The 12400-nt window shown below is 39.5% G+C and overlaps 1 protein-coding gene across 1 annotated transcript in view; it reads left to right on the forward strand.

The window, feature by feature from the left end:
• The window catches only part of LOC124711511 (midasin-like), an 80717-nt gene that overhangs the window by 53662 nt on the left and 14655 nt on the right, over positions 1-12400 (forward strand). The window contains exons 6-11 of the mRNA XM_047241625.1: positions 388-518; positions 1856-2019; positions 2157-2277; positions 3100-3266; positions 5529-5656; positions 8264-8416. Coding sequence (XP_047097581.1) covers positions 388-518; positions 1856-2019; positions 2157-2277; positions 3100-3266; positions 5529-5656; positions 8264-8416 — 864 coding nt within the window. The remainder of the gene's footprint in view (positions 1-387; positions 519-1855; positions 2020-2156; positions 2278-3099; positions 3267-5528; positions 5657-8263; positions 8417-12400) is intronic.

Below are 12400 nucleotides of genomic sequence, written 5' to 3' on the forward strand. Positions count from 1 at the left end.
TATCTCATGTAACAATAAGTGTCTTTACTACTATGTTGACTACATTGAAAAATCGAATAAGGTACAGGATCTTTGTAAATAAGTTTTGTGTCATAATTTTTCATTTTTATGAGGTTATGTGAAAACATTCCGTATTTTGTGGACAACCCCCATATGAAAGAATGTTATGTAAGTTCTTTCAGAATATGGAATGTGTCATGTATTGAAAGCATTAAATTACACCTAGCCACAGTGAGACCAGATATGCTATTTCTGCGATATTCAGCCTATTCTTATTTGAGCATGTCTTGTTTCTTATTAAAATCAGCATGAATTAGTGTATTGAATGGTTAGTGTGCCATTTGGTAGAAAATTTCCAGTGTTACAGCAAATATGTTATATTTGCAGGGCGTGGTGGCCTCCCACACCTGACTAAAATCCAGCTTGGTGACCAGACAGACAGTAAAATGCTGCTTGGTTCATATCGCTGCACTGACATCCCTGGGGAATTTGTTTGGCAGTCTGGAGTCCTTACAGAGGTAATAAACGCTTTGATTAGGAACATTGCTTCTAGTTCTCACTGAGCTCATTCAAATGTGATGAGTATTATAAATTTTAGTAAAATGTAAGTTTTAGTAAAATGTAATTAATTGAAGATATCTTTAAAAATTGTGCTAATTATTGTTATTACAAATGCGGCGTATATTGTGCGAAAGATGAGTAATGTATATCAGTAAGAACAAAGGTCTGTTACACAGGAATCAGTTTGGATCTGCTAGGGCAGTATAAACTGATGATACCTATATATTTGTTTTCCTTAAAGAGAAAAAAGTGGCTAAGCTTTACTAATACCATATGTATTAAAAACAAAATGAAAGGAATAATGAGTGTTTCAATATACAAAAAGGATTTGTAATGAAAATTCATGGAAATAATTTTTGATTCCTGACACAAGTTAGTGTGATATTCAGATTTTAGATAAACACTGGATTACATTCTGAGCAATATTTCTTGTAATTTCTCTGTCATGTAAGAAAGACACTTCACTTCAGAAATTTCTCTGCATATTGCATGCCCCATTCTTGTTAGAAACACTAGGTGATGGTTTTTATCTTTTAATTTCATGAGTTTATTTTTGTTTATTAGATATAAAGTAATTCTCATTTCACTCTCTTACTTTTTCTAGTCTACTATCAGTTGATTATTCCCCATAATTTAATTATTATTTCCAATGAGGCAGGGAGTAAAAAAAAACAGCCTTTAATTGTATACAAGTAGTGTTAAATAATAAATAGGAACATAGACAAAGGGAGCCGGCCGCGGTGGTCTAGCGGTTCAGGCGCTCAGTCCGGAACCGCGGGACTGCTACGGTCGCAGGTTCGAATCCTGCCTCGGGCATGGATGTGTGTGGTGTCCTTAGGTTAGTTAGGTTTAAGTAGTTCTAAGTTCTAGGGGACTGATGACCACAGATATTAAGTCCCATAGTGCTCAGAGCCATAGACAAAGGGAATGGAGCTTGTGTGTTTATGTGAGCAGGTGTGGAAACACTGGAGAAGAACGGAAATTTGAAAATTCTGATACATCATTAGACTTCATGAAAGCATGCCATTCCACTACTTAATGTCTCTACTCATTTCATCGGTTGTATCCCACCCAGGAGTTTCTATTTTTCATATTATCATTAGTATTTATATTTTTACATGTAAGTTGCATATTATGTTTAGCTCCTATTTGTCATTGCAGCTTACTGTGATTGTTGTTTCATATTTGTTTTTGATAATATTGGGTACATCCATTGCATTATAGCTGTTACTGTAAATTTTACATTGCGTATAAATTATAAGGTACAGTAATTTTTGCATTTCATTGTTTACAGGCTGTTGAAAAAGGCTATTGGTTATTGCTGGAAGACATTGATTCAGCACCAAGTGATTTAGCTTCTGTTTTGGCATCTCTTCTTGAAACTAGACATCTTTTTGTGCCAGGATATCGCGATTCAATACCAGTAGCTCGTGGGTTTCAACTGTTCTTGACTCGTAGGTTGGTATAGTTCTAAGAATTACAAAAAAGTACAAAAAATGATTGGTTGAATGCTAGAACTCTAGTTAAATCCATAGGCCCTTTGTTTGAAATTTAAATTATAATTTTCTTTCACATTTTTCGTCTCATTTTCATAGATTTACAAAGAGTGGAAGTGAAAAGATAAGTGTGTCATCATCACTGTTGGAGTCTCATTGGATCACAGTGGATATCAAACCTCTTAAAAAGGCAGAACTTCTGCAAGTTGTCAAGGGGGTGGTAAGTAATTGCTCGAAATTAATTCAGTTGCTTCTTCAATTAGAATCTTTCAACAAGTACATTTAATTGGATTTTAAAAAATCTACTCACTGAGCGATGGCAGGAGAACACACACATTTAGAAAAATAGGTTTTACTTGTGCAAGCTTCAGAGCCACTGGCTCCTCTTTCCAGCAGAAGGATTGAAGGAGAAGGAAGAGGAGGAAGGAAAAGGTCTGGAGAGGTTTATGAAAAGGGATAGACTTCGGAAAAGTCATTCAGAACCCTGGACCAGCGGGAAGTTAATGGACGTGATGAGAAGGAAAAACTGATTGTTGGGGACTGCACCAGATGAAATCTCGTCCGGCGCAGTCTCCAACAGTCACTCTTTCTTTCCCATCCCGTCTGGTAAGTTTCCTCTGACCTGGGGCTCTGGGTGACTTTTCCAAACTCTACCCCATTTCCTAAACCTATGCAGTTCCTGTCCCTTCATCCCTCATCCTTCCCCTTCAACCGTTCTGCTGGAAAAAAGAGCCATTGGCTCCAAAAGCTTGTGTAAGTAAAACCTTTTTCTAAGTGAGTGTTCTCCTGCTGCCACTTTGTGAGTTATTTTTTATGTATCCAGTTACATTATATTGTCAAAAATGGAGTACCCCATTTCCTAAACCTCTCTAATTCCTTTCCCTCTACCCCTCTTCCTTCCCCTTCAGCCATTCTGCTGGAAGAAAGAGCCATTGGCTTCAAAGGCTTGCCTAAGTAAAACCTTGTCAAAAATTGATTATTTTTGTTGTTATAACAGTAACATTTGCTATGTGACGTACTTAAAAACTATTTTTTATTTCAGTTCCCTGTTCTGGAGCACAGTGCTGAAAATCTAATCAACACCTTCTCAGTATTTTCACAAGGAAGGCATGAGGAGAATCCTGAACAAATGGTTAAGAATCCCATAAAGAAACGTATTCTTGAAGAGCTGAAGCAGAAGCTGGGAAGTGGAAGACTCACTTCCACAAGGTATTAACTGTTTGTATCAGTCATTGGATAAAGGCTCAACCTTTTTTGTGACATATGTGCATGGAATTCTGGCTTGATCACATCTCATTACTCATTTCAGTGCACCATTTTCCCTCTGTCCTTCACCATTTTCCCTCTGTCCTTCACCATTTTTCCTCTGTCCTTCACCATTTTTCCTCTGTCCTTCACCATTTTTCCTTTGACCTTCCCCTTCCCCTTCAGCCTCTATGTATCCACATTCATACTGTGCAAACCAGCATAAAATGCATGGCAGTGGGTACATTCCATTCTGTCACATACTAGGGTTTCTTCCTGTTCCATTTGTGTGTGGAGCATTGGAAAAATGCTTGAATGCCTTTGTTCTCACTGGAATTAGTCTAGTTTTGTTTTCACAGTCTTTACAGGAAAAACATGTAGCTGGCTGTTATATATTCCTAGACCCCTCACTTAATACAGGATCTTTCTGTTATGCTGTTCCCTAGGAAAAACAAGCCTGTGACCATTTGTGCTGCCCTTCTGTTATACATTCAGTATCCTTTGACACTCCTATTTGATACAGGCCCCACACACTGGATCAGTGTTCAGTAATGTGTTGCACAAGTATTTTGTAAACACTCTGCAATCGTAAACTTATTGCAGTTTCCCAGTATTCTACCAGTGAAGCAAAGTCCAGCACCTGTGTTAACCTACGACTGAGCCTATGTGATCATTTCATTTTGAATCCCCACAAATTGTTGTATCCATGCATTTGAAGGAGTGGACTGATTCCAGGTGTGACTCATTGCTGTTGTAGCCAAAGGAATATTTGTTTATCTGACAGTGCTGTGTGACTTTTATATGCATTACTTCACATTTCATCTCCTGGCCAGCTGTACTGCCTGATAATTAATTAGTGAAATAAATATACTTGAAATGCTGCATATTGCTCTGCGTGATTGAACTGGCCACCATGAGGTTAAAGAATGTTTGTTATGATGGGTCAGAATGTTTGGTCTTGCAGTTAACACAGAACATGGCCTCTGTGTTTCATCTTATAGTGTTTATTAGTGCCAACTTCTGAAAAAACTTGTATCACTTGAATTGTGTGGTCTGTCTGTCTTTTTAAAAAAAAAAATCCTCCTGTGGGCTACTACAACAGAAAAGTGTTTTAGGGCTACTAGAACAGAAAACTGTTTTAGCTTCTAACCGCTTAACATAAAACACCAAGTTAACTCATTTTTTTAAAATTTTGACTGAAACTTACAATCCCAAGTATATTCCGGCAAATTAAGAAAGGACCTTCAAAGAACTGAAACCCTACTTGTATCCGTAGTTATGTGTTTGGCTACTAGGGAGCATCTGCTTCTGCATTTGTAGCCTGGCTGTCATGTTTTGCTTGAGGTGGTTGTCACTAGGCCTAGATATCATCTCTACTGTGTGCAGCTTTGGATACTTGACAACAAAACATGTGCTCTCTCCACCCCCCCCCCCCCCCCCCCCCTCCCCCCCCGCCCATATTGTTGTTTAGGCAGTACTTTCAAAAAAGATTACTGTAGTGATCCTGAGTTTGACATAGAGTTTAGCAGCTCAGAAAGTGAAGAAGAATCTAATGTTACTTCCTTAGAGACTGAAAGTGACACTTCATCTGTTGAGCATCAAATGCTTGCCAATTGTATGAGATAAAAACATCCACTCTGCTGCAGCCAGCTTTTCCACGATTTATGTTCACAGGAAACCATTGTGAAATACATGGTTGGACTTCATAGCTACATGGAAACTAAAAGATGACTTCAAGTTTCAGGATATTTTAGTCAAAGTCCAGTGCACAAGTATATTTGGGATTTTACTATCACCAATTTTAAAAATTTTGTAACTCATTATTTGGAGCTTCAAATGCTGTGTTTATATATTTATATGTAATGTCATTCATTACAGAATGTTTTTCATGAATAAAAAAATTATTTTTGTAACATAATTTGGAGAATAAGCGGATGGTTTAAAGAAAATAAAACAATATTAAGAGCAGTGAATGTTTAAATTGATCGTAGATCGTGTAATCACAAGACAAAAGTCTCTCTCTCTCTCTCTCTCTCTCTCTCTCTCTCTCTCTCTCTCTCTCTCTCTCTCTCTCTGAACATTGACATGTTGCACATCTGAATACTCATGATTCACATAATCAGATGTATCTTACTGTAAGTCTTCATTATGAAGTAGATGCACTTGTTAGTTCTGTCAGTCGATGTGTTTCAGATATGTAGAACTAATTGTGTTTTTGGCCCTTAGGGATCTTTTGAAATGGGCTGTGCGCTGCAGCGAAGTTTACAAACATAGTCCAAAGGGAAATAAAGATGCTGCATTGAACGTCTATGCCGACGCTGTGGACATCTTCTGTCTTTCCGAGAACAAGAAAGGTGACTATAATGATAGGAATGAATCATTTTAATGTTAATATTCATATCTAGAAGTCATCTTTTTGAATTATTTGATTGAAGGTGGGCAGTTGTAGAATAATAAATTTTGCTCCTATGTGCTTATAAACTCCTGTGTGGTAACGTTTGCAAATCAACTCCCATTTTCACAGGAACACGCTATGCTGCTCTGTTTACCTTTCAGCAGCTGCTCTTTATGTTGTTAACAAGTTAATTTTCTCCGTGATTGTTACGAGTGTAGTTGTGGCACTGAGCATGACTTATTGTATTACAAGAGGTGCCGGCACGGTAGCTCAGCGTGTTCGGTCAGAGGGTTAGCTGCCCTCTGTAATAAAATAACTGAGCTAATCGATCAACAATGAACTGAAACGAGTGTCTTTCGACGTCCGCCCCGAGCAGATACAACGAACGAAAACGAACAAAATGCCGGCATGGTAGCTCAGCGTGTTCGGTCAGAGGGCTAGCTGCCCTCTGTAATAAAAAAACTGAGTTAATGGATCAACAACGAACTGAAACGGGTGTCTTTCGACGTCCGCCCCGAGCAGGTACAACGAACAAAATGAGATAAAAAAAAGAGGTGAAATTCTATCACTGCCAATAGGCAAATTTAAAACTGAAGCTGCTGATCCTAGGTTATGCACGAATCACAGTTTAGAAGAAATTAGTGAATTCAAATAGCTCTCAGAGTGAGTCACTGAAGCTTTTCATGCATTTTATGCAGAGATGTTGGCTATCAGGGCTGACTCAAAGTACTTCACAAAAGACATTATTCATAACACAAGGTACTACACAGTGTTATTGTACACAATGATTCATGCAGACTGCTGGAAGTACTGTTCAGAGCTTCCGTGCTTGGACAAGAGTACGAGTAACTAATGAAGTTCATCAATATATATTACTTCATAATGATATGGAGGTCAAATTTAATGTTGATGGTATTGTAGTGAACCAAGCAGTACTTTGATTATACTTTACATTAGATGTTTTAAAATTTCTTGAGCAATACATTAGTCTGGTGACCAGTTGTATTTTTGAGGCTAGAAAGACTAGGTTAGCACACCTATGGCACTAGTTCTGTGAATTAAATGTGCTTAAAGATGAACATAACAGTAGTGTTTCCTGGAGGTGGGAAACTTCAGTTACAAATAACTTTTTTATTACTGACTCTCTAGAAAGCAAAAGAGTGATTGAAGCTCTCAGATGAGCTACATCTTATGAGAAATGAACAATTGTTAGTTCACAACATTTTTCAGAGCACACGGTTTCTGAACATTGTAGAGTACAGATTTAACTGAAAAGGAAATATTTTATTTTTTAAAAGCCATTATATTCGTCTTTGATTGTACAAATTAATGGCAAATATAATATCTTTTACAATGCGGCACATGAATGTGAATCTTAGCTGTGAGAAGTTAAAATGTTTTATGATCAGCCAAGTGTACCATTGGAATTAGCACAATTCAGGTAAACAGGTGAATAATGAAGTGTAATGAAATATCAACTAGGTAAGAATTTTGATAGTTTCAGTAATAGTGGAGCATTTACTACCAGTGTAATGCAGAAAAACAGAAAAAAACTTAGTTGTCTAAGGAGTAGAATTATAGCAAATGGAGTTACTCCATAATATTGTGTTTGTAAGTTCTGGAAGGTAAGTACTAACCAGCTCTCATATTCAAACAGTGGAAAATGCAGGATGGAATAATGACAATATTATAAAGAGGATAGATTGTTACTCCCCATGGAGATGATGAGTCATAGAGAGGGACAAGAAACAGACTACTGAACATGTAAGCATTCGGCCAGAAGCTGTTCTTCCAAATCAAACAGCATACATCGACATACATTCACGCAAATGCAGCTCACACACATATAGGGAACAGCTCCTCTACATGGTGAATAGCAATCTATCCATTTCAAAATAATGTCTCTCTCTCTCTTTAATACAGCACTGTATTATACTTCCCTCAGTTAATTTTCCTTTACATACAGTAATTGCCCATAGTTTGGATTCCACATTAAATTACAGGTAAAACACTGTTATCCAAACCAGGTACTAGCTTGCCAATTACTGCTCGTCTTTAAGAAGCAACAGGAGTATTGTTAACAAAACTTTGCCTTTACTTGCTCTAAAGCAACTTGTACTCACAGTATGAATGAGGATTTGTTATGATGTACTGAATAGCCACTTCCTGCAAAACACCGACACCATTCATAAAGAGTAGACCTGATGAAAAAATACATACCATGTCTGATACAGATATTACATTGCATTTTCACACAGAATTGACTTGCCGAATCAAAACATACAACAAATGCATTTGCAAACAGTGAAAGCAGCCACTTCGCTGTGACTATTTCTAGTCTTTGCAGTGGTTTGATTTAGTATTATGCCATTGTTTAAGTCATAGTTAAATTATGGCAACAAAACTAGCTCTCTGAGTCATCACAATAGATTTAAATACAATTGCAAAGTTATTAAGTCCTTGTTGTATCACCCTGTGTTTCATTTAAAATATTCTCATGCAAATATAGTCTGAAAGAATCAGCAGAATGTGTAGAATAAAACTTTCTTCTGTCTTTTCTTTGCAGATGTGCGTATTGCTGGTGCTAAAGCCGTGGGGAGTTTCTTGAGTGTGCTTGTGGATGCAGATAATTATCTTAATGTGCATAAGCCCACAATTTCTGAAACAGATCGTCAGATTACAGTTGGACGAGCCACACTGCTGAAGAAGAAAACTGATGGTAAGTGATATTGCTGAGCTTGTAGGAATAATATCCCCAGAGTGAAGATTTTTAATGTGATGGCAGTGTAGCAGAAATCTGTCCCGGAACAATTTATTTGTGGGGCCCATTAGTTATAACTTAAGTTGGTAAATGACTTCATAAATGTGGTGATTCTGGATCAAATCTGAAGTCAAAATCTTTCACTGACTCTCTAAATAATGTCATCACTTTGTTGCTGTGTCAGTCAGCAATGTGATCAAGTACTGTTACATGAAGCAGCAACTTGGTACAAATCTACGCATGCAGTGTTGGCACAACAATAATATCATCAGTATTCACAGCAACATTGTTTTGTCTTTCTTCCCATTCATAGCATGTGCACGTCTTCACCAACTGTGAATCTGAACACAAATAACTGTAGTCTCCAACATACTAAAGTAACAGTGTCAAGTTCTAAGTTGAAATTTTAGTGACAGATAGCGTGAAAACTGAGTAGACTTTGTTCAAATACCATTTAGTTTCATTCCCAGGATTTTGTGCACATAACATTGTGTTCTGTTGATACATACGCAATTGAATGAGTTAAATGTCAACTAGATGTGCAGAAATGACCACAGAAAGTTATTAATATTGTGATTTGTTTCCATTAAAGACAAGAGTGTACATTAATGTTGGCTTTGCAGTGTCAAACCTTGTTATGTGCCTGTTGACTGTGCAGTGTTACTTCTATGTACCAATTGGCTGTCTTTAGTCACATTATTGTGTGTGCCTCACCCAGGATTCTCCATTATTGTATTGAGGATAGTGTGTATATTAAGTAGCAGGTGAACAACAGTCACAATTTGTCTAAGATGGAAACCTAGGAAGAAGATAGTCATTTAGAAGTACTGGAAAAATTGGGTCAGGTGGTTTAAAGCGTGGAATATTCGTGGAGTAAATGTAGAATACAATTCCCCATGGCCTTGTTGAAGGAGTCATCCCACTAGGCACCATAGCTTTTTAGGCGGTCTATAGCAAATGTAAATCATAAGCACTGAAGTTGTAAATTAGTAATATTATGAAAAGGAAATCGCTACTCACCAGGAAGACGACACATTGAGCTGCAGGCAGGTACAATAAAAAGATAGTTACACTTTGCCTTCTTCAGAAAGGAAAACATTTGCACACGACCGCAAACTCTGGCTGCACTGGTCAGAATGTAACTGCGTTGGACAGCAGTCCAGAGTTGGGTAGGGGCTGCAGCGACTACACGGTGGCAAGACGAGGCTGCCAGTGGATCGTCGGGAGGCTGTCGGGGAGGGAAAGGGAGGGGGACAACAACAGAAAAGCAGGAAAGGAGAGGTGCAGACAAGGGAAAAAGACCGATGGGTGCATTGGCAGAGAGCGGTGCACAAGGAGGATGAAGGGATGTGAATTGGGAGAGTGTGATAGGACAGAGAGGATGGGAACTGTCGGATGGTGTGTGTCTGGATTCTTAAGTTACCCTAGGTTGAGGCTGGAATGATTTAGGGAGGGGAGAATGTGTTGTAATGATAACTCCCTCCCGTGGAGTTCAGAAAAGGTAATGGTGGAGGGGAGGATCCGGATTGCCCGTGTTGTGAAGCAACCATTGAAACCGAGCATGTTATGTTCAGCTACATGTTCTGCCACAGAGTGGTCCATTTTGCTCTCAGCCACTATTTGGTGGTTACCATTCAGCCAGGTAGACACAGGTTGGTAGTAATACCAATATATAAGGCTGTACAATGATTGCAGCAGAGTTGGCATACGACACGGCTGCTTTCGCAGGAGGCCCGGTGTCTGGTGGAGTGGGATATGCCTATAAAAGGACTCGAATGGGAAGTGCTGGGTGGGTGTATTCAGTAGGTCGTTTAACTGGGTCTTACACAGGGATATGATCCCTGTGTCAGTGTTGTTGATATTCCAATCTTGGCTCTCCATTGTTTGATTTTGCCTGATGACATTTTTCCCATTTCACAACCAAATGATGTTTCCCTTTGTTACTATTCTCTAAAGCATTATTCTTCTGCGTTTCTGCTCTTTCTCTTCGTTCTTGTATTTTTTTCACTGCCTTCCAAACTTCATGCACTCTGATATCTGAGCCACACTGTACCAATGGTCTAGTCACCATACAACCCTTGGTTATGTGACTGTGTGGATTGTTAGTGCAGCCTCTTATACCCCAAATTTCTCCCACGAATAATAATAATAATAATAATAATAATAATAATTATCCCTGTTGGTCACATTTTCTGCCTCATCCTCATGTACTCTCAATTGTTATCATCCACCGAGCGAGGTGGCGCAATGGTTCGACACTGGACTCGCATTCGGGAGGACGACGGTTCAATCCCGCGTCTGGCCATCCTGATTTAGGTTTTCCGTGATTTCCCTAAATCACTCCAGGCAAATGCCAGGATGGTTCCTCTGAAAGGGCACGGCCGACTTCCTTCCCCATCCTTCCCTAATCCGATGAGACCGATGACCACGCTGTCTGGTCTCCTTCCCCAAACAACCAACCAACCAACTAACCGTTATCATCCAGACCTGACTGAGGCACACAACCTGTGAACCTCGACATAATCAATCTCCAGACTTCCATCTCACCTTCACATCTCACTTCCCTTGTCCTGACATGTACATATTCACATAACTCATTTGTTCCTTTTTTCCCCATGTTTTTGTATGTTCGTTACCTGTTTGTGCATGTTTGTATGTCTAGGTACTTGTGCATATTCTTGCATATCTTTACATATCTTTATGTGTTTGCTCTTATGTGTACATATTTGAGCATATTTTTGGATATCTGCACATACTTTTACACACCTTTTTCTGTTATCCATCTCCCTTCTTAACCTCCCAAGCCTTCATTTGCCCATTTGCTATACCATTTTCCATTTCGCCGAAGCCATCCCTGCCATGGTGGACCCCTGCACAGCTTTCTGCACCAGTTTAGATAAGTATCCCTTTCCCTGGTTAAAACACAGTCTCACATTCCGTTCCTTAAATGCTGCCTAAACCATTGAACCCTCCCCCTCCCCGCGACAGCCTAATCATAAAAATTCCGTTCCTCGGTCACACCCCTCATTTTACAATGATCGTCACCTTTTTAGGTTCCGCCAGTTCCTTGCCCTCAAAAACTGAAACTGCAAAAACACATCACCATGGCACAAGAATCCCAGAACCCCCTCTCCTCCCTTTGCGAGATACTGATACTGTGCAATCTGTACCACATACATGACATCTCTGAAACTGAATCCCTTCCCCTCTATCACTGGGAAGAGCATTCCAGACACCACCTCTATGAGGTATCCAGCCCACTGACATTGTACTGCCTCCTCACGACACCACTATCCGACACCTATCCTACCCACAGTGTTTATCATCAACCCCTCATAGAATCCATGCCCTGCCTAGCTGATCCTTTCACCTTGCCACATCTCCCTAAACTCCCCACCAACACTCTACCTAATCCAGAACTGAAACATTCCTGTAACTCTGTTGTTAACATTATCATCAAAACCCTCAGCTCCACAGAAGTTTCAGTCCTGTCCAAAGGCCTCACCTATAGCCCTACATCCAAATGTAACCATTCTAGAATTGTCAAAGACCTACTCTCCTTCTTCCGACCCTGCAGTGGAAGCACTTCTTTTGCCACCAATCCCTCCAGGCAAAACCAACCTAATTCCAACATTGAACCCTGCCTCTTCTGGTTCATACCACCACACAACCACGATCCCCGCTCCCACCTAACCATCCATTGGTCACCTTCTAGGAATTCCTTACCTCCAATTTAGCCTCAACATCCTTCCCCAGTGCCCTTCTTCACAACACCAACCATTCAGCAGAAGAAAGAGTAGTCATACACGATCTCAAAACACATCCTGACCTATCATCCTACCTGCAGACAGAGGTTCCACCACTATCATTATGAATCACAGTGATTACCTGGCATAAGGCCTTTGCCAATTGTCTGACTACTCCGCCTATAAACTGTGCCAT

Source organism: Schistocerca piceifrons, chromosome 8, assembly GCF_021461385.2.
Source record: "Schistocerca piceifrons isolate TAMUIC-IGC-003096 chromosome 8, iqSchPice1.1, whole genome shotgun sequence".
Lineage (NCBI taxonomy): Eukaryota > Metazoa > Arthropoda > Insecta > Orthoptera > Acrididae > Schistocerca > Schistocerca piceifrons.